Source organism: Megalops cyprinoides, chromosome 7 (genome assembly GCF_013368585.1).
Source record: "Megalops cyprinoides isolate fMegCyp1 chromosome 7, fMegCyp1.pri, whole genome shotgun sequence".
Taxonomy (NCBI): Eukaryota; Metazoa; Chordata; class Actinopteri; order Elopiformes; family Megalopidae; genus Megalops; species Megalops cyprinoides.
The window spans coordinates 35,678,934-35,701,802 of NC_050589.1; the positions used below are offsets into that span (position 1 = coordinate 35,678,934).

General features: G+C 47.7%; 2 protein-coding genes across 5 annotated transcripts in view; one reads left to right on the top strand and one right to left on the bottom strand.

The window, feature by feature from the left end:
* LOC118781317 (SPRY domain-containing protein 3-like) overlaps positions 1-4,333 on the top strand; it is a 43,130-nt gene extending 38,797 nt beyond the window's left edge. For 2 of the 3 annotated variants that reach the window (XM_036534300.1, XM_036534299.1), the window contains 3 exons: positions 3,529-3,648; positions 3,848-3,984; positions 4,179-4,333. In XM_036534300.1, coding sequence (XP_036390193.1) covers positions 3,529-3,648; positions 3,848-3,984; positions 4,179-4,313 — 392 coding nt within the window. In that variant the 3' untranslated portion in view covers positions 4,314-4,333. The remainder of the gene's footprint in view (positions 1-3,528; positions 3,649-3,847; positions 3,985-4,178) is intronic. The other variant, XM_036534298.1, reaches the window with a different exon arrangement.
* Positions 4,334-6,955: 2,622 nt separating this feature from the next.
* lima1a (LIM domain and actin binding 1a) overlaps positions 6,956-22,869 on the bottom strand; it is a 34,978-nt gene continuing 19,064 nt past the window's right edge. For both annotated transcript variants that reach the window (XM_036534053.1, XM_036534051.1), the window contains exons 4-11: positions 19,666-20,064; positions 12,843-12,921; positions 12,197-12,315; positions 11,401-11,478; positions 10,607-10,643; positions 10,121-10,185; positions 9,749-9,882; positions 6,956-9,523 (exon numbers count right to left, since the gene is read on the bottom strand). In XM_036534053.1, the coding sequence (XP_036389946.1) occupies positions 8,464-9,523; positions 9,749-9,882; positions 10,121-10,185; positions 10,607-10,643; positions 11,401-11,478; positions 12,197-12,315; positions 12,843-12,921; positions 19,666-20,064 (1,971 nt within the window). In that variant the 3' untranslated portion in view covers positions 6,956-8,463. The remainder of the gene's footprint in view (positions 9,524-9,748; positions 9,883-10,120; positions 10,186-10,606; positions 10,644-11,400; positions 11,479-12,196; positions 12,316-12,842; positions 12,922-19,665; positions 20,065-22,869) is intronic.

Genomic DNA, 22,869 nt, shown 5'->3' on the forward strand with positions numbered 1-22,869 from the left:
GCTTTATGACACTTACATTCTTTCTGTATATATAAAGGCTCACTCAAAGAGATCTGCAGGCACACTTCCTGGCAAGGGCTCCCCTTTGTGAATTTCTGTAAAATAGAACAAATTTTATGTAAAAATTTTATGTATAAAATGAATTTTTTCATTTTTTAGTGAATTAACTAGTATTCGAATACTCAGTACTCGGTTCGTGTACTCATGGACGAATAATCGAGTATTCCCTTGCTTTCTGAGAACGAATGAAATCAACTTGAAACTGCCACCAGTAACCTGAAGAGATCCTGCATGATTGTACAGGGCTAAGAATTGGATCATTCACAGTGGGTTATGTGGGCGTTCAGGTGTGACCCACTGTATTGAAAAATGCCAGAAACATTTGCACTTCATAGAAAACAAAACCAAAAAAAACAAGCTTGCACCTAGTCTGTCAGGCACAGAGAGAATATGTGCGGGCGTCCGTGCCAGTTCTGCCCTCCACTGCAGAGAGCGGAGCTGGCCGCCCGTGTTGCTTCTTGCCATTATATTTGTTGTTGTTAGCATTATTTCTATAATGTGGTGGAAAGGTATAAGGCCCGCCAGCATATCGGTCCACGTGTTTGTTTTTGCAGGGTTGCGGTTTGGGGGCCGTCCAGGGCCCCAGTCTCTCGGGCGCTCCTCTCTTTATTGGCCATGCATCCTCCGGGCAATCCAAACAGCGGGCCTTACGGGAGGGGGCCAGGCCTCCCCGAGGTCTCGTCCGGGCCCTTCCTCAGGGCAGGAGCCACAGCTCGCGAGAGCTAGGGCTAACGGCCTGGAAGGGAGTTAACGATAGCTGTGCCCTGCTGCTGTCATAGCCAGATAATGGCTTTGAGCAGAGTGGAATCCACAGCGTAGGGGGCTCGTCCAGCTCTTGGGAGCAAACGCCTTTGCCAGCTAAGGAGCTCGGGAGTTCTGGATTAGATTTTTACAAACAACTCATTGGCAAATTATGGCCAAGCCTGCGTTGTTCTACAGGGCCATTCCTCGGTTTCCTCTTAATCATCAGACATGGTTTCTGTTAAAGAGTCCTGCCGTCTCCTGTTTGGCCAGCCAGGCCCTGGGCCCAGCCCTTGCGGCTTGGATGGCAGAGAGCTGAGAGAGCATTAAAACCGAGCAGAGGGTGAGCGTGAGTGCTGTGACTTAGAGACCACCCAAAAGACTGGAAAATGACCGGTGGCTCATCAGACAGCGCTATCATTGATTACCAGCCATTTTGCACCGAACCACAGGGAAAGCGCTGAGCCGGGCGTAGGTCCCGCGGGGACCAGACTCCATCCGTTCATCCGCACACTCTCCCTGGGCTTCATTTCCTTATAGGCGCACCCTACACGCTCTGTAAGCCCGCTGCGTTTATAACTATTTTTACTATTTTTAGCCTTCCGTCCACCCCCCCGGCTGGGCGCCCCCGCCCCCCCCCCCCCTCTCCGGTGTTTGCTGAGCGTGTGCTGTTGTGACAGAGACCCGCATGGGAGCCGTAATGATACAGCGTGTCTCCACCAGCCCCCCCTTCACCACCGCGCTCTTCCAACCAGATTGTTTAAACAGTATTCTCCGTCTTAGACGGGTCCCATGACAACTACGCAAATATTTACCAGGCTGCACAGTGCTCGGGCCTCGGCTGCAGGCCACCGGCTCGCTGTTGTGGTTAGAATTTTTTTTTTGTTATTGTTGTCTTTCACTTGGCTTTTTAAACGTATTTATTTGTTTTTTCAACATCCTCTCGCGGAGAGCTTCAGTGCAGGGAATGTTTGTATTGAACACACGAGCAGTGTGTATAGATGCGAGAGATATGTTTTTTTTGTTTGTTTATGTGTCTGCTTTGGCACGTCTGCAGGATGCTTCACGTGGAAATTGTGCAAGAACATGTTAAGAACATTGTAGAAATAGCGAAAGTAAGCTCACTCACACGGCTGACAACTGCGGTAGGAACATTTAGATAAATTCGGGGGGGGGGGGGGTCGCAGTATCTGCCATAAGGGTCACGTACATTGCAAGTTTGCACAGGCAGGTAAATGAAGATGACAGAGCGAAATCTGCTTTTCGCACACGTTGGCTGTTTTTAACCACTCTTTGGTGTGATTAGATGACAGCTGTAGGCAGTCCTATCGGTCGCCGTGGAGTTAGCCCCTTTCCCCAGCCATCTGGCAGCAGTGCTTTCATCTGGCCATTCCAGGCTTTCTTCCGAAATGTAAGAAGACAAACAGCGGGCTTAAATGGCTCTTCCCAAATCCCGCCTGAGGGGTACGAGGTGCTGCGTGCCCACGGCACCATCACAAGAGCAGTGCAAGTGGAAAGGGAGGTCTCTCTCTGATGGGTTTCAGGCTCAAATCAGCAGGGTCTTGGGTCTTGTGTCACATGCTCATTATGCTGATGCATTTGAATGGAACCTGTGAACATGCCCTGTTCGACGGGCAGTGCTGGCCTGAAGCACCTGCATAGCTAGTGCATGTCTAATGTAGATGCATTCTGTGTATTGTGAAAGGGTCCAACCACTAGTTCCTTAAATTAATTTTGCTTTAGTGTAGGTCTGTTGCCTGATTTTCAGTCACTGTTTTTTTTACCTTAATGTCTAATTGCTGTAACACTGGCACATCTGGGGCTACATTACCGCTGTTCCTGTTTCTGCTGTGATATAATTCATGCATCAGGCCTTGCAGATTGCTCTTTGTATGATGGCTACATATGTGGCCCTTTAGAAGGCGGAAACGAGAAGGGTTTTTGAGTCATGATGCTAAAATCATGGTAGGATAGCAATAGACTGCTTGCATAAGAAGATCCACAAACTCTTCCAGAAGCCCTCTGATTGCCCGAGCTAAAACTGTGATTCACTCACCTCTGCTCCCGGCTTAGCGTTGCTTGAAATTAGCGAGAGTGAGATGTAGCTGGTGCTGTCGCTGAAGCGTCAGTCTCAGCCCGCTGGCACACGTCCCTCAGCCTGCCTCGCATCACATTCAGCAGGAGCCACGGGGTGAACCACGGCGCCCCTTTTCACCCGCATGCTTGCGACTCGCACAGTCGCGCCTGACGGGGGGGTGTACGGGTCGCACAGGCAGTTCAGCTGAATGCGTAGAACGTGGGCACCCGTGACTTTGTATTTAAATAACCAGTGGGAACATTTCAGATTCTGACCCATTACAGCGAATCAGCTCAAAAGCAGCCGGTTTGCGAGCAATTAAAATGCCACAGATGTTTGAAAAATCAGACCCTGTGTGTCTCAATGGCACAGGCCCACATTGTCTGCTTTGGGAACCCGTGCTTTATGAGTGCTTAACATTAGAGAGTTTAAAGTTTGCTCTTTGTCAGCATTGTGGAGTGTGGCATGAATGCTTCCTGTGTTCGGTGCACTGCTCTGCAGACCTCTGTAAACCCCAGACACAGTGCTGCGGTGATGCAGTGATATGAATCATTGCTTCCTTCTGTAATGGATGCACTGTGTTAAGTTGAGGGAAAAATATGGAGCGGTCTGCTCAGCAGCCTTCACCTTCAGTGTCGTGTGTCACACAGATGACGGGAAGGTGTTCCACGGCAGCGGGGTCGGGGACCCCTTCGGCCCGCGCTGTTTTGAGGGGGACATCATGGGCTGTGGGATCATGTTCCCCCGGGACTACATTCTGGACAGTGACGGTGAGTGGAGGAGGGGTGGTGGAAGGGGGCGTGCGTTATCCCCAGAGGGGAATCGGCTTCAACAGGGCAGAAAGAATATGCAGTCTTCACTCTCCATATATTGTGTGTATGTGTGTGTGTGTGACTGCATTTATGTCTCCTTCTGTGTACATATGTATCCTTTGTACGTGTGTGTGTGTGTGTGTGTGTGTATGTACAGATGAGAGTGACAGTGGGGACTTGCTGGAGGTGCAGCCCAAACAGAGGAGGGTGCAGAATGTTCTCTACATGAATGATGACAATGAGGAAGAGGATGGAGAGGAGATGGAGCAGGAGCATGAAGGCAGGAAGGTCACGGTGAGCAACACATACACACACACACACACACACACACACAAATGTGCACCCACTCATTTTTAAACACCACATGTTACATACATATTACATATGGTGTGGCAACATTACTGTTTGGGTGAACCATACATGGCAGGTTTTTTCTTTGGCAGCTGTGCAGAGTGCTGGCTCATTGTCGCCCCCTTGTGTCTTCTCAGGTGTTCTTCACCCGCAATGGAAAGATCATTGGCAAGCGGGAGGTGATGGTGCCTGCAGGAGGCTTTTACCCCACAATTGGGATGCTGAGCAGTGGGGAGAGGGTCAAAGTGGACCTGCACCCCCTCAGTGGTTGAGATGGAATGGGGGGGAGGAGGAGAAACAGAGAAGGTTAACTATTATTGCTAATTATTTAATTTGTTGTTTGTATATATGTTTTATAAGGCTGGCTACCTTAAGCAAATTCATGTGCAGTAGCTTAAGCATCAGAAGCAGTCTCTGATCCAGGCGCTGTATTCAGTGTTCGCTGTTTGTTTTATGTGACTTTGCATTACCTTCGAGCCTGGTCAGTGGGGTTTGCTGCAGAGACAAGGTTAAAATCTTGCGTTTACCTTCTGTAACCACAAGGGGTCACTGTTTCCCTCCTTAACAATTAATGTTAACATATGCTTATGCCAGAGCTTCATAAGCTACACTATGTCTCTATAATGTTGGGGGAGGGGAGTGAAGGTGGGGAGTGGTCAATGAAAATATCAGCCAATCAAGTTTGCCACTCTGGATGCTTTAAGCTTTCGAGCAAGAACTCTTCCAAGGCTGGTAAATACATAACTAAAATAAATAAATGCCAAAATAAATAGGTATAAAACTGTATAGAAAATCTATTTTTGAATGATATTACCTGTATATAAATCAGATTCAAAGCATGTATTTTCCTAAGCATGTTCTGTTGGAGGAAGAACTGTAACCCTGACCATGGTGGGTTAGCTGATGTTATTAGTTAGAGGAGAGTGTTGTGTGCTATTCCACCACACTGGTACATGCACATTACGGTGAAAGGCCTGTCTGTCCAGCAGGACTGAGGGAGCAATGGAGGGAAATTTGGCACAGGAAACACACCCTCAGCACTTTGGATGAAAGGTATCTGATCTGCTGCTGCTCTCCAGGCTAGTCTTAGGTTATGGGGTGTGAAATGATGCAGTTTTGTGTTTATAAGGGCTGCCCTCTGAAAAATTGGGTTTACATGAGACAGGCATATCTTAATAGAAGCTCGAAATTCATGTGAAACGTTCCACACAAGAAGGCACTAGGCCTTTGAAAGGGAACCCTGAGAGAAGGGTTTGCTTGGATGTGCCCGACTAATGCCATATAACCAGTACATTCCAAATTCCCCAAACCCATTGTGACACACTTGTAGACTACACAGTACAGGAGTGTGGAGTGTACCAATCAGAACACAGCTACAGGCCTGAACGAGGCAGGTTATTATTATTGTTACCATTATTAGTAAATGCTTTAAATGTCCAACCAAACACTGAGGTTCCATATCTTCAGAGAATTATCCAAAAGTCCTGTTTTAAACACAAGACAAGAGAAACTCCGCTACCTAAGAACTGGAGGAGGGAGGCTGTGACTGGTTTAGGGCTTTGTTATATGACTGTAATGGGAGGAATGAAGGAAATGCATCACTGCACTCCAACAAAGATGAAAGAAGTCAATATGCCAGCCGGTAGCTGGTCGACCACATTGCACGGACATGGCTGAACTAAGCGTGGGGTCCGCGACGTTCTCCAACCCGGCTTTAGCTTCTCACCCTGTGTAGGGAGGCGAGGTTGCGGCCGTGCGCTTGAACCCAACGCCACGGCCACACTCAGCCCCCCAGCTGCCGGTCCTGCTCATCCCGAAGGATGAGGCCTTCATTCAGTCTAACCGCAGTGCGGTTTCTGCTTCACTGTATAAATGATTTATAGCCATTACTGTATTTTCATTTTTTTGCTACCTGCACGACACGGGTTTGGGAAGTGCCTAAAAATACAAGGAGAAAAGTGTAACTGAAATGGTGGCAGCGTAGATGACATTATTGTTACTGTGAAGTTACACAGAAAGTGCGTAGGGTATGGGATTAAGCTGCCGGACTCACAGTGAGAGTGACTTTATTTGACACATTTCAGATTTTTGATACAAGCTGAAGTGTCAGGATGGGGGTGTGGGGCTGTGCTCCATTTTGTAGTTGAATGGATGATGGATGTTAATCTAGAGCAGTGTGACCTTGCTTAGGTCTGAGTGCCAGCAGTTGGGAAGTTATATTCACTGTGGCTCCTGGTTGTCAGTGTCTGTGGGTTCATTTGTTTCAGATCAAATAACAGTACAAATAACAAGGTCAGGCAAGGTGAGGCATCCAGATCATATAAAGATTAGTGAATTTGCACTGCATTACACGGATTTAACAGAACAACTCCTGTGGTTGAGTCTTACCTACCTGCAGTATGCACTATGTTATGCTAATGTATGTACATATCTTGATCTGTTTGTACACCAGAATAAAGATGGATATTTCCATATTTGTTTGTTCCAGGCGTCTTAAATGTCTCAGTGGGTTCATCTCAACCATGAGCGTTACACAGTGGATGGCGGCACAGGCCCTACAGCATGTCCACAGCGTTTCTTCCACTTACAGCAGGGCTTGCAGCGCCGACAGCTGCACAGGAGCAAGTTAAAAGCTGCAGCTGATACTAGTTTTCCCCAAACAAAAACACAAACAAAATGAAGTTATCGATGTAATAATATGTAATAATAACATATATTAATATCCACAAGGCTGTTTAAGTTTGGAAGATCTATCATTTCCTTTAAAAAACTAAGGCAGCAGTTTGCATCGTGTTTGACCCATTTCCCAGAAAATAGATAAGATCTTCAATATTCCACTACGAGCATGAGTTCTCTCACATCAGGATATAGTTATTGATTTATGAATGCAAATGGATGAAAATAAACAGAAGGGTATGCATGAATCATTTATTAATATTTCAGACAAAAACATGATTAGTTTGGTCCCCAGATAAAATATCAACCATTTAAAAAAACGTGTCCAGCTTTCATAACCTACAGTCAACTGGAATGTACAAAGTATTGCAAATCCTTTACTTACTGAGTATGGCTTAAAGGAGAAGAATAACACACATTTGATGATAATCTTGATTTCTACGATGACAATCAGATCACAGATTTTTTTTAAAGTATTGACCAGATTGTAGGCTTGGCATGCTTCACGCTAAAAGTTCGGTCTGCCATTGTTGAAGCTGTTCTGGTGTGTTGGCCCATAAGGAACATTCTTGAGATGTTGGCACAGAACAGCCACAGCTAGCATAGCAGTGCAGACAACACCGGAATCTCCTCTTACTGATCTGAGCGTACAAGAGGACCGAAGGCAGGGGCTGAATATCTGGTCATCATACAGGCTGTCTGTGGTCATATCACCTCTCTGTGTAGAAATCCTGAACATACACCATGTGGAAAAAGCAAAGGTGCAAAATAACCCTGAAAACAAAGTGTGCAAAATACCCCTACCACTTCCCACCAGTGACTTCTGAGTCGTTTTATCTGTGTGAGGCGTGTTAGCCCAGAGGTGGTGTCGATCATACGGAAATGGCCCATAGGGATGTGTGTGGCACCAAGGTGGATGCCCGCTCCCCTTCACAGACAAACCCTCCTCTCAAAAGAATGTACGCCATCATACTGATTCTCCACCTTTAAACACAGAGGGCTTGTACCCTTGCGGGAAATTATTTTCAGTGGGGATCAGTGTTAACTGCGGTCCACTTCAATCAACATCTATCCCTGGGTCAGATCTGGGGTTCACGGTCATCCCTCTACCATACGGTATTTGAAGTCAGGGCTACTCCTGAAAACAGGCTCTCAACAAAATCAAACAAAGTCTGTTAAAATGCACTTTTCAGTTCAAAGTCCCTATGCTATAGTAAGACTACTCCATAAAAATGGCATAGTTTAATTCTTTTTGATTTAAGACAAGAAAAGCTTGTTTAGCATTCAAAGATGTACTAAAAATGTGTGTTCCAATGGGTTTAAGTACCAAATGCTTTCAAAACAGTCTGTCCCAGCTTGTCCTTGCATTACAATTGTGGACCATTTAAAATTTCTCAAAATTAGCCTGCGGTTTGCTTGGTATAGTACGATAGATGATAATGTGCAGCAATAACAAAAATCCTAAGGTTTGAAAGCAAGTGAAGGTTTTCCAGAAACATTTAAAAACACTGACATAAATCACAAGAATATTGAACGCCCAAGACTGGAATTGCACAAAAAAAAGACAAAAGCAGCACTCCTGGGTCCATCTTTGTGATGGAAGGGCAAGACCTCACTTCTCCATTTGGTTTCAGAAGGGTTCAATAAACAAGTTTAAGAAGATGGGGGGAGGGGTGCGGACTTGCCTCTTTTGGGGAATGCATCTTTTGTTTTAAGTATATGGCTTTGGATGGGGAGGCAGCTGACTCATTCCTCTGGCTCTTCCTCCTCCTCATAGCAGCGGTTCCTCTTGATCAACTCCTCCACGGTCAGTTCTCCGCCTTCCTCTTCGCCTTCTTCCCCGTCCCAGAAGCCCACATCCTGGGACGTCCGGTTGTGCTTGCCCTCTATCGGGGGGGAAGACGACAGGCCGTCTGGAAGGGCCTTCTGGCATTTCAGGGAGGACAGCTGCTCCAGCTCTTCGCCTTCTTCCTCTTCTTCATTTTCCTCTTCCTCCTCTTCTTCCCCTGGAGATGTTCCATGTCTCTCTTCTGCTTCCTGAGTGGAGCTGTGCTCTTTATCCTCCTCCACCTTCTCCTCCTCCTCCTCTTCCTCAGAACCGACCTCCCCATTTACAACATTGTCCTCCTGTGAGGTCACCACGTCCCTCTCGGTCTTGCTCTCTCCGATCTGGTCCTGTGGGGTGAGCTGGCTCTCCTCCAACAAGCCCATCCTCTCTGGTGCCTCCCTCTGTGGGTGGGGCTGCTCTCTGGGGGAGACCAGAGAAGAGCCAGGCCTTGCCTGGGAGAACGCCTGGCTGCGCTCCTTGAGGGAGGAGCTTTGGCGCAGGTTTGTCAGCTCGGTCTGTCCTGGGCTCTCAACCTGGGATGGGACCTCGTCCTCAGGGGGCCATTTGGGACGGAGAGGCCTGATGGCTCCACCCTCCAGGGTGGGGCTGGCCCCCCCTGGGCCTCTCTCTCCCTCTGTAGCCGGTGGCCAGGAGATCTTCAACCGCCGTGTCTCCACTGGCTTCTCCGGGGTCTCTGAGGCTCCCTGCGTGCGCGTCTCCAGTGTTGCAGCCAGAATGTTGACTTTGGCCAGTGGTGACTCCTCTACTGTGGGGCTCTCCAGTTTGGCATCGCTCAACTCTGCCCTCTCCTTCACCTGCTCTGTGCCATCCTCATCCCCGCCCTCTCCCCGGGCTTCCCACAGCTCCTTGTGTGGCCGGTGGCCGAAGCCCTCATCATAGTTTCCTTTAGATTTGAACAACTGGCTGAAGTGTGGCTTGCAGTACACATTGCTGTGCAGGGATGCGTAATTCCCCAAACTGGCCAGCAGAGGGAGACAAAGAGACAGCATGTAAGAAACCAGTTCATTTTATGAACACCTCCTCCCTAACCACCCATAAAATGATTTAAAGATTTGTGGATTGAGATGAGTACATCTCAAATTATCAAAATAAATTTAAAAAGAGAAATAAGTCTAAAACAAGAAAGAACCAGCTGTGGAGCAGGTTACAGGGTACAGTGGAATATGGATTCCTATTCTTTACCTTAGCTTGGTATTGCAGTGCGAACAGCGGAAGCAGGCATTGTGGTAGACCTGTTGGCTGGCAACCAGCCGCTCCAGTGGATATACAGTCTTCTGGCACGCCACACAGGTCTCCCGCACAGGCAGACCAAACTTCTGAACACGTACACACATACGCATGCGTTCATGCACACGCACACAAAGCCATGCATACAAAAAGAGATGCACAAACACAAAGCCATGCATGCACAAATGTGCACGCAGATGCGGAAAGTCACAAACAAGTGCACAGAGACACACAGTGGGTAATGAGTAAATGGGAGACCTCCACAGAAAAAATTACAGCAGGACATGGCATTTTGTTTCATACATGTTGGTACTTCTATGGACTCACCCTGACAGTCTTGGACTGGCTGTTGTCATGTTGTGCTGTGGACACAGGAGTGCTAGCATGGGAGCCTGAAATTTAAAATACAGCGGTTAATACTTTAGTGTCTGCCAGCAGTAACACTATTGACACCAGGGGGAGCCGAAGACACCTGAAACAAAATTCAGTCCACGCAGGGATACGGCCACTGGAATGGTGTTTTAACGTGACAGTGAGCTAACAAATCAAATCAGTGGAGAGGCTGAAACTGTAGGTCCTTTGTGTGCTGTGTACAGTACTGTGTTCACATAGTACTGTGAATGGTGTCACCCTGCTCTGTGTCTTCACTGAGATTAATAGCTGGATTTAAAGGGGGAATTCAATTGCCCATGTGAACTGGAAAATGCAGTAGTGAAAAGCACTGAATTCACCGAGTTTATGCTTTCCTCTTTGATGAGGAGCTGTGACTTGCAGGATGTGGGAGTGATGTCACTGGTGGGCGTGGTAACTCACCGTCATCCTTTCTGCTCCTGGGCTCAGAGGTGGGACTCTGTGAGGAGGGGAAAGGGTTAAATAAATAAATGTAAAGGGTTGGAGCGATAAGTCAGAACGGTTACCACATGTTGCCTGACACCCACAAACACCAAAACAAAAATTGCAAGAATATTCAGGTTGCCTCCTGACTATGTTGGATGCACACTGGCAATACTCACACAAACGCATATAAGACTTTTAAAATTCACTTTTGTGTTTTTAAATCAGAGGAACACAGTTAGACACCCAGACACAGTTTTTCTTGAAATCTGGTCATTTTAATCTGACAGAGCCCAGATACGGTCGCTACTGAAAGGTGGTCTTCTTGTGTAACACAGCCCAGACATAGTCAATGTTAAACACTAGTCATCTAGTTTAACAGAACCCAGACACTGTCACTGTTGAAAGCTGGTTCTGGAGTTACAGCCCAGACACAGTTGCTATTGAAAGCCAGTAATCTAGGTTAATACAGCGCAGACACAGTTGCTATTGAAAGCCAGTCATCTTGGTTAACATAGTCCAGACACAGTTTCCTATGGAAAACCAGTCCTGTAGTGTAACACAGCCAAAGTTCCCTTCACTACTGAAAACTGGTCAACCAGTGCTGCAAATATTAGATAAGGCCACTATTGAAACCCCGTCCTCTAGTTTAAAAGACTTGGACATGGTTGCCATTGAAAGCTGGTCTCCTGCTTAAACTGAGCTCAGACACAATTGAAAAGTGATGTAATTCTACACAACCCTGTTCCCTTCCCAGGGGAGCGGTCACTAACCATGTCTGTGCAGCCTGGGGGCATGTTCTCCTTCTGTTTCACAACCTGACTGCGCACCCCCGCCTCCACCTGCTCACCCTGCACAGTCAGGAAGGCAGAGAAAGACGGGTCACAAGCAGGGAGAGGTGAAGAAAGAGGGAGGGAGTGGAGTGGAAGAGAAAAGTGAGAGAGTAAACTAAAGACCCATTTCATTTACAGTTCATGGTTACTTTAATGTGTTATTAATATCTTTTGTTCACGATATTAATGTTGTCTCATATATTAATATGAGATTTGTTTGACATATTAATCTCATCATTCCATTTGCTGATATTTCAACACATGCTCTGGCAACATAAGTATATACTTGTCATATCGAAAAAGCCAGTTGAAACTGAAAATGGACTGAAAGCAGGAGAGAGATAGGGCAGATGCTGGTCGCTGCACAGTGTTAGGCCCTGTGCACCAGCAGATGGCGCCAGACTCATGCCCATTGTGATTCAGCACTGATATCCTCTGGCTACTTGCAGTATTTGCTGGTTTACCAGAATCAAACTGGTGTCATTTTCATAATTATACATCAAAGTCATGACACATGCCTTATCATATCCAGTTTGACTGACATATTTTTACTGATATAAAATAGTTATGTTGACATGTATGTATTTAGTCAATAATGCTAAGTAGAGTTATCTTTTCAGAAGAAAATGAATCAGTCATTGATATAAAACACTGATGTATCTACTCTGCTATATCATAGATGCCAGTAAAGGTTGACCTGGATATCATACATCAAAACAGTCAGTGGTGCACTCACACTGCGTGCGGAGGTAGGCGTGTCCTGCTTGGATATGGCTGCCTGGTACATGGCCATCCTGTCCCGGAGAGGCGTGGTCTCCGGCAGGCTTTCCGACGGTGTCACCCCGTCCAGAACCCCTAGGAACAGCAGGAGCACGGGTCACTCGGGGCGGTCTCTTTTTCGGACACGAGCAGTGTGACGCTTGTACACCCTAAAGCCACAGACTGATCCGATTGGTCCGGTGTGAGAATGTGCCACTGTCGCTCACAAACAGCTCTTTCCTTTCACATGTTAACATCTGAGCTTTTCCCCGTGGCCTCAGCAGTTTCCTGCTTTTAAACTGACGATCACTGGCAGCACAGCAGGAAGGATGCAGGGCACTCCACAGGCTCCGGTCTCTAAACGGATGCCAATCATCCCCATATCGGAGACATTCTACTCTGTCCTCATCTCTGGCGTCATATTTTTGTTTGTCTGGTACTGTGAATGACTGTTCCGTTCCTCTCCGATACGCTGTGTCAAACGGTGTGGAAAACTGCCTGGATCTTTGTGTCACTTTCTCTCTTTGTGTGTGAGGGCTCCACCTCCCTGGTTTTCTCTCTCTCTCTCTGGTTCTCTGTGTCTCACTGTGCTGTCTCATTCTCTGTGTCCGACTGCGCTGTACCTCTGTCTCCTGGCTGCAGATCTGGGCTGGCAGCGTAGATGCTTCCGTTTCCTCCAGTCCTCACAGGCTCTCTGGACACCTAGAGAGGGGAGGGAAGATCAGAACCAGTTAAGTCCAGTTCTGCAGAAACAATAGCACCATCTCGTAGCCGAGGTGCACCCTCCTCCACTTGACATAACATAACCTGTAATGTGGCAGCTCTGTGAACAGACGCAGTGGTTTGCCGTTAATGACACACGCTTGAAAATTTTAGTTGGACATGTCAGCAGCCTGTAAAAGGCATGTGACCAACCAAAAGCTTTCCCTAGGTTCCTATTCCTCATAGAGCTGCCCAGGCAGACTACTTACAGATCCTATGTCCCCTGTGACAACACTGTCACAGCACAGTGAGAATGAACCTCCGTAACAGCTTCTATACTCCATGAATTGACTCCGCTTTAACCAGAACAGAAGGGAGGGAATGAGGGATCACTTGGTTTCCAATCAAAGTTGTCCTGTGATTCTTGCAGCTCTCATAAATGAATAATCACACGATGTCTATACCTGGATTAAGTGACACGAGAGATTTTGAAACAGCCCAAAAGAAATGGCAAGCAAAATAATAATATATAAGTTGCAATGCAGATGCATCTGTGCATAAGTTGCTCTTACCCAGAGCAACTGACATAGATTCATAGAGCTGGATATTTACTGAGGCCACCCAGGCACAACTGCAAAGCCCCATCTGGGAATCGAACTGGCAACCTTTCGGTTACAGGCCCTACTCCTCGCCACTGTGCTCCAGGGCTGCCTGGTAGCACTGTGGGGTTTTGTCTGTGCTGGGGGCATGCCAGCCGGTCCTGTCCTCACTCGGGGTTCATCGGTGCAGCTCAGGGGCCGGCGGTCAGACGGACACCCTCCCTCTGCTCGTCAGTGCAGTAATCCTAATCCTAATGAGCTCAGGGAGCAGAGCCTCCAGCAGACCCCGCCGTCTGTCCCACGGCAGAGGGGACAGCCAGGGCGCGGCCACGCCCCCGCCACTCCCCACGGTGTTAATCAACATCAGGAGCACTTCCTGAACGATTCTCGGCTGAAATGCACCACACCTTAAACAAGCTAAGAGCAATGCCACAATGCCTGTGACATAGCCGTTGCATACAAGCTCACAGACTAAGAGTAAATCATTAAGAGCGTGAGCACGATTTCTTGCCACATGAGGCAAGACTGCTGTCAGCCTGATTTCAACACACAAAGAGGAGGAAAACAAACACACACTGTGATGGACACACCAAAATCTATCTGTGGCTAACACTGGGTCAGACAGCAGGCATACCGCAGTACCTGGAGACAGCTCTCCTACTCCTTACAGATCAGAATCTCCACAAAGACAGACACTGTTTCCATATGGTCTGCTGTTTGACATGTCCAATTCTTACCAGAACTGCAGAGGGCAAAACAGAAAAAACGGAACATAGATACCTTGCGTCAGTTACCTAAAAGTAATTCTGAGAGCTGAAACAGAAGCTGAAGCTAAGTGTACCCCCACATCTCTGCCCAAACAGGTCCAGCCCCACCCTGCCCCAGCCACGGCCCCGCCTCCTCCCTCCTACAAAACTGAGATATGCCCATCTTGAGAGGAATGTACCCACCGAATATTAAGCAGTCTGGCAGAATGACCGAGGTCCAGGTGTGAGAATAAAGCCACGACTGCTCTGGAGCTACTCTGTAAAACGCAGCAGTCTCGCCCCATCTGTGTCAGTGCCCAATAAGGACTGCACGGAGATTAGAGACTGTCCGGTCCAATGCCAATCTGTGCTCATCAGCAGGATAGGTTTACGTGGGAGTGGTAGCTGGCAAAACCATCGCATACGGAAAAAACTGTTCGACTTAGAGGGGATTAGCTATTGAGGGACGGTGGAGTTTGAAGGAGTCCGTCACTACGTCCCCTACAGACGGGAGGAATGTAATGACACGGAGGGAGCAAACAATGCAGCAATGAATCAAAGCAGCTGCCACACCAGACCAGGCTGAAGCCTCGGTCATACGGACAACTATGGCAAAGAAAGTAACAAGTGATAAAAATGGATCGCCTTTCATGTTCAAATTAAGGCTGGTCAAACCACAAAATGACCACAACTGCAGCAATCAGTGGGCTCCCTTTCAGAGTGATGAGAAATGAGAAAACATCTGCATTCTGTGGTGCGACAGCTTGCAATCAATTGATCATTACGTTTACAATTTGTGGTTATTGTTACCGTTCTTCATGTAACCATGGCCTGGTGTGGCAAGAACAAGAACCGTTCTTAATGCGTCTCACACAAGAAAGCAGTGTAGGCATGCTAAATTTTCCCAACAGATTTTCGCTTAAAATAAATCATTCATTCATGGTCATACATTGAAGGAGGACTACAAATGTTCTAGATAAGACTCGGTAGGAAGTTGGGAATGTTTGCCAGTATTGATTCTTTGGCTGCAATTACCTGTCGGATAGATAAATAAACAAATAAAAAACAAAAAATTCTACTCAGTGGCTCAGTGGTTAAGGCACTGGCTCTGAGTGCATGCTGAGCTCCATGGACTGCGTTCAATCCCAGACATGCCATCAGCTGACAACAAACGGGAACCCACAGCTGTGGAACAAACTGGATTCTTCCCTCGGGGGGTAGGGGAGGGTATGTCAGCAGGGGCTGCTTGTCTTGCCTCTCTCAGGCACCCTGTGACTAATCAGGCGCCTGCAGTTTTCTCGGATGATGTCAATGGAGTTTCACCCATCCTACAATGAGTGCTGAGTTCACTATAGTGCACTAGGTGACTGCAGAATGAAAAACAGCTCCTGTTGGTGCGTGAGTGAATAAGAGGATCACATTCATTATGCCCCATCATTCCTACATGTGAGCAGTGGGCATCACAAGACGAGCATGACATATCCAATTGACCCTTCCAAAACAGGTCTGGATAAAGGGGGAAAAGCATTACAAAAACTACCTGGCTGTTTGAAAACACTTGTCCTTTGCCTTAGCTTGCCTTGTACTACGCATGCATCACATACAAATATAAATTTAAAGCCAAATATCTCACAAACTATGAGATGTGAAAATCATGAAGCACCCCTTTCATAAAAAGGCAAATGTAGACAGCTCTATTCCAAGTGTTGAAACTGCATGGCAGCTGCACTTGAGTAGCAGACTATGCCAACATTGCACACAAAAAAACTGAATCAGTCACCATGTCAACACTGGAAAACATGGTACATGTACTATTTTCAAAGCCTGCAAATAACCCACAGCTCACACACAAAGCAGGGCAATTCAAACAGAAGCCTTCCAACAACCAGCCCCAACATGGGTTTTCATGCTCAGCCTGAGGTTCAGCTATTTGATTAACTGATAACTCAATTCGGTTCCCAACATGCCGCCTTCTGCTGGGAAAAGACAGCCCTTGAAGGGTTTGGAATCTTCTTTGCTTCTCCAGTCAACTGGGACAGCAGCGTGGGGGAGGTGCTGTGGGGGTGGGGAGGGAGCACAGGCCGTGAGGGCAAGCTGAGGTCAGCTCCGCCGGTTCACTTCTACTCTTACATGACTAACCTCATGCAGTGAAGGGAAAAAAGCTGGCTTTGAGGAAAACGAGACAGAGAGGGGGGAAACAGGGAAAGAGACTAAGTGGAGACGTATGGAGGTAGAGAGGGGAGGAGGAGGAGGAGGAGGAGGAAAGGTATGAAGGTTGAGAGAGACAGAGGGAGCAACAGCAGGAGAGAAAAAGAGGGGGTGAGAAAAAGAGAGAGAGAGGGTGAGTGAGAAAAGAGTCAGTAAAAGCACAGTTTTGGAGCCTTTGGGTGATTGGGGTTAGAGGCTTGTGCATGCCTTAGCTATGACATCACCCTTTAAGGAGGTATCAACACAGAGCAGGCAGGCCCAGATACGAGGTGAGAGCAGGGAGTGGGGTATGTGGCATGTGTACGCGTGTGCCTGGCGGCAGGGGGGCTGCAAGCCCTATCCTGCCCCACCCCCAGGCAAAACCTACCACGCCTCACTTCCTATCAGCTTGGTGCTGGTATGGGGGTAAAGGGGTGAGGGGCAGCTTTTGGTTTATACTTGCAAAATCTGAACCTCATCCAGCAACCCTGAGCAAAAGAAAGAAAAAAACCTCACTGAAGGCTCAGATCTATCAAAGCTGAACATGCACATCCCACACAGGCAAGGAGTGGAACAGAGGACCGTACTGATTCAAAGAGAAGCAGGACCTGTCGAAGATCCAAGGGATCAAAACATTGTCCTTTCATGAATAAATACATTTGTGGGAACAAACAGTGTGTGCCATTTTTCCTTTCTAACTAACTAACCTTACATTGAACACCCAAGAAACCCACTGTGACATCACAGTCAATGATCTTTGGGTGTGGCCCTTTTGTGCAACCAAGCCAGGTCATAGGTCACTTAACCAGCTGTGGCCACAAATCAGATAGAGTTACAGGGGAGGGCGATAATTGTTGGTTGTTTATCTGCTCAGCTGGGTCAGTTCAGATGGAACAAACTCTGTCTGGCTGAACTGAGGTTTCATCTCACAGGACAGCACAGGAGAACCCGATGTTCTGTCCCCCGGCCTCCGTGTGTCGACTCATGCCTTTTGACTGGGGGCAGAACCGTAAATGACCATGGTGTATCCCTGTCCCACTTTCACTCTCCCCCACAGACTCAGCGACACCACAATCCCACTGTGTACAGAGGACACAAGGGGCCATTGTCCCACAGTTATGACCTCTTAACATTTACTTTAAATATAGAACTTTCTCTGGGGGCAACGCAAAATGAATTAAATTAAGTATTTAACATGATTCAGATGTACCTACAGGCCACTCTTGCACAAAGCCGATTCAGAGAGAATGAGTAGAGAGGCATTTATACCCTTCCCTTTGTGTGTGGGAAAATGTGTTCGATTCTGTAATGGTCCTTCCATAACTGTAATGTTTCACACTTATTCAGAAAGAATGGAGTAGATTTTTTAGAAGCCAAAAACACAAGAGCACAAAATATGGGTGGAGGTCACTGTTAGCCCCTTATCTCTGCTTTCAGGTGGATAGAGCTCCTTCACCAAACACCCCCCCCCCAACCAGAGCCAGGGTCAGTTGACACCAGTTGCCCTTTCAGAGTTCTTTCCCAGAATGCCAAGGGGGGAAAATGCCACTACAGAGCGATGTAACAGGAGCAACCTCAAGGGTAACAGTGTGTGGACTCCTGTGATGAGGTGAGGGAGGGGCCTGTAAAAATACAGGAATGTTCGTGCATTCCACTCTCTGAATGCGCAGGGGGGGGGTGCACAGATTCCATTCAAAATCCAAATAATGACCAACTTCCTCAGATTGCTCCCAGTCCTGCCCCAGCCACCTCAGTACCAACCATTAAGACTACTGGAGAGGGATGGTACTGAATAGCTAAGTCTGACTGTGGTGAGCTAGAAGTGTAACTATTGGAGACTACATCGATGTGTCCATACATGGTCTGTGTGAGTGCATATAAGTGGTCTACGTGTGTCTACATCTGTGTCCACAGTGGCCCCCCTTCCCACCAGATTCGGGCAAACATTGGTTGTGAATTCTTGTTTTCACACCGAGCGCACACAGCAGGAAGTCCCCGCAGAGTGGAAAGACTGTGGCACCAGTGCAAGCGCCAGGGCCGTAAATAGCCACACATGGTTTCCGTTTGGCCAGCTCACTGCGGTTTTATGCTCCTCTCCCCCATATGTCTCTTGTTGACTTCAGCTGGCTGCACTGCCCGGAACGTACAGGGGAGGAATGCCACTCTCCTGTGCCTCCGCACCATCCATCAATGCCCATCACTGACAGCCGATCAAAACACTGTACGATAACAACAATCAGGCAATATTTATGTACAGACTGAAGTCAAATCAATGACAGCAATGTTCAAAATAAATTAAACTGAGCAAAAAGTAATACAAGCTATAGAAAAACAGAACATATGGCTGTTCAGATTTGCATTTTAGGAATGCTTTGTGAATGTGTTATTGATCTCAATTCTGTGACTGTGTGCTTCGTACCTGCAATAAATAGTTGACTTCTTATTCACAGCTGCTCTCCACACTTTGATGGCATGTGTGTATTGACCCAGTGAGCACCCCAGGATCTACCCTTATTTAAATCCAGATGTGAGCAGGGTATGGCATGATAACCTGGCCAACACCTGTGTGTTTTCACACTGGGGCTAAACCGGATTGAGACAGACCGCTCCGGCTTTGGACTCTGCTCCCGGAGAGCGTGTGTGCGTGACAGCTGATGTGTGAGAAGCCCATCTACCCCATGGATGCATTCAAGTATGGGGTGGGTAAAAGCATGATCACAGGGCATGTGACTCCCTGCATGACTGCCCCCCGGGGGGAACTTAGTCCGTGCAGAACAAGATAAACATTCACAGACGGAAGCAACCTGAACACAGACCAACTGTGCGAGTCCGACCGCCAGCACACCGCCTGCCAGCAGGGGGTACTCATTCTACGGGGCACCCTGAGACTACCACAGTACGCAATGCAAGGAGTGACACCAAGACTGACAGCTTAAAATCACACCTCATAGTCACATCGTTATGACCAACACTGCTGATGGATGGAGTATCAGCATGAATCTGCCACTCTGAAGGCCACACAGGACTGTTTTAAAAAACAAAATCATCAGTGGTTCCTGTAGCTTTTTTCTATAAAATAAACCCAGCAGAAATGGTCAGTTTAGTTGGACGCACAAAAGACACACTAGTCATAAAGTAAATGCCCCAAATACTCAGTACGTCATGCAACAGAGCAGCCTGGTCTCGTAAGACTCCTGAGGGGCCCTTCTCACCTTCTTGTGCAACCCCTCGCCCTTCTCGAACATCAGCTTCAGGCTGTGGAGGGGCACGCTGGGCTTCTCGATGTGGGCGCTGGGCAGCGACGCGGCCACGCCCTCACCCTCCGCCTCTGTCTCTGGCTTCATCCTCTCCATGCCTGCCTCCGCCTCTCCGTTCATGGGGTACTGGCAGGGGCTGCCGCTGTCTGGGGGGAGCGGGGACCGGGTGCTTGCGGGGCTGCTGTCCCTCTCTGGGTTGGGTTCAGGCGTGGAGCCCGCTGGGGGTGGGAGGTGCGGGCGGGGCGAGGTGCAGGGCAAGGCTGCCGGTTGGTCCGGGCAGGGGGGCTGCTCCCAGCGCTTTTTCAGCGCGCTCAGGTTGCCACGGCAAAGGGCGGGGGACACAGTTTCCACGGCCTGGAGGGGGAAGAGGGGTGGAGAGGGGAAGGGATGGAGGGGTTATGTCATCAGGAACCATTCTAAAATGGCAACACTTCCAACATTTCAATTATTTGTGTTAATAGAACCAAGAGTTAATGATATGCAAAAAAAGTTATCAAGAATTCCTTTTGTAGGCAACGCTAAAAGCATTCATGGAAGAGCCTGGAATATTCAGAAGCAAGTCACTCCATCCCCGTAATGCTGCAAGCTAGAATGAGGATGTAGTGGCATGGTCCACAACACAGACATGGGGTGTTAGTACTGACATTGTGCACAAGGCATACAGAGATTCTGAGCACCACAAACACACACAGGATGTTTCACAACTGCTTTCAAATTCACAGAGAGCAACTTACCTGTCCATTCAAACAGAACACAACACCCACACAAACAGAGAAGCAGGCTGTCTGGACAGGTTTGCAGTTTTTGGTCTTGTCAGATTATCCACAGGTATGCAAGACAGACTGATCAGAGATCAGTTTGAGATGAAGTTACCATGCACCATCATACAACAAGGTGTGTTCAGCAAACTACCTCAAAAGGCACAAAGATAATTTCTAAGCACATTCAGGAGCTGTAATTAATTCAGTATTATGCACCAATAGTACAATACAGCCTGTTTCAGGCAACAATCATCAAATCAAATTAAAAATGCCCAACAAGTTCAGTGAAACAATTACAGTGAAACTTTCTAAATCAACAATTATTCTTCTAAGAGAAAACACACACAGCTAACAACTCCAATCCCAAATCCTACTTCTTAAACAAGCCTGCTTTCCTGCCTGTACAATGAAGCCATAGATGACTGAGGCCAAAGAAAGAAAAAAAATCTGAAAAAAAATCTGAAAGGAAAACCCCTTTCAGACTGCCTGCAATGGGAACAAAGGATGACAATGGAGCACTCTGTTTGGTCTGTCTTTCTAAAGAAAAGCACAACAACCTTGGAAAGTCTGGCAGCTGGAAGATCCCGCTGAATCCCTTGCGCTTCCTCTCCTGAGTGGAAATGATCAAAAGACCTGCCAGATGTTAGCAGTTAGGAAAGACTAAACCCACCTCCCCTCCAGGAAAGAGAGGAGGGGACGAGCAAGAGAGAGAGCGAGCGAGAGAGAGATAGAGGCAAGAAGAAGGAGAGCAAGCAAGAGAGAGGTGGTAGAGGGAGACCGAGGGAGAGAGGAGTGGGAAAAGCAGAGAGGAGAGAGAAGGGAGAGGGCAAGGGTGAGAAAGAGGAAGGAGTGCAAGAAGAGTGAGCTAGGGGACAGAGAGTAATGCTAGAGAGAAGGAAAGAGACAGAGGAGAGAGAGAAGGGAGAGAGGAGAGAGAGAGAGAGAGTTTATTGAGAGAACAAGGGTGGAAAAAAGGAGGGAGCAAAGTTAGAAAACCAGGAAACGAGAGAGCAGGAAATGAGTCTATTAGGAGAATGTTAACTCTTCGGTGAGACATCCGCTGTGTAGTTGAAAGGTGATCATTATGGTGCTGCATCCTTACATGGCACATTTTATTACAAAATATTCTTTGGTTACTCAATTCTTATTGGCCGTGGTCTTTATCTTGTCACCCCTCTCTTTACTGAAGATCAAATTGTGCTTTGCTGGCTTGACTTCACAGTACATGTTACTGCCAAAAGAGGGATACAATGACAACTCCGTTTCTTTTTCTCTTCCTGTCTGACGCACAACTGGACCCGGCTATGACACAGATGAGGTCTACGGCGATTGAGAGCTTATCCCAGCCGTGCCCGAGATGGTATGCTGGGCGGTCAGCGATTTCTGATTCCCAAATTAATTGTGTTCATTAAACTGAAACCTCACGCTGTGTTGCCCTCAATAAAGCGGGACGGGCAACACCAGCAAACAGGGAGAGAACGTTCACATCTTTAATTCCAGGTGCGGAAAAACTTCTGAACCTTCTCCCCTCTGCTCTCTGAGGGGGAGGAAGTCCAGTCTGACGGCACAGACGGGCCGATTCGGGGAATGGGCTTCCTGCTGCTGCAGCAGGATGGCAGCCTCAGTCCCGCCTCTGGCTCACAAAACTAAAGCTTGGAATTCAATCTGATAGCGTCAGTTTGCCCTTAGACTTTGACACTAAAGCCTTTTAGAGTGACTTTTGTCATGACCCTCTTGAATTCCAGCCTGAGCTTCAGTGCCTCGAGGGCTAAGTGTCCTGCAACACAGCTCTACCCTCTGTCCAGACACGTTGGCATACACCATGAGGTTCCGCATTCTAGCTGGCGGATTCAGAGGAGGAAAAAAAAAAACATCCGGTATTTCACATTCAGTTCCACAGAACCAGGTAACGTGTATGCACAGGTAACCCCCTCAAATTCAGCTTCCCCGCAGACATGCATCGAATGCAAAGATTGAGAGAGGATTGTGCCTGCGTATCAGGGACCGCAAACCTGAGCCTGTCCCAGGACAGAATTCACTGCATTCACATCTCCCTCCCTGGTCTCTCCTTATCCCGTGCCAAATGGCTGCTGTGTAGCCACTGGCTTCATTGGCTGGAAAATAACGAGCATTACCTTGTATTCCTGCATGACACCGGCCTGCTTGCTGTGTGTTTATCCGCTTCAGGGCAGTCACTCATATACCAGGCAATGGGAGCGCTTATATAAAACTACAAGGAATTACCTGCAGATTAATGGGTCTAAATAAGGATTAACAGCCTGACTACCTTCCAGCTGCAATGAGCTGCCTGATGGGACTTTCTGGCAACAACAGAGTTTGTGTGTGTGCATGCGCTTGTGTGTATGTGTGTGTGTGTTTGTGCGTGCGTGTGTGTGTT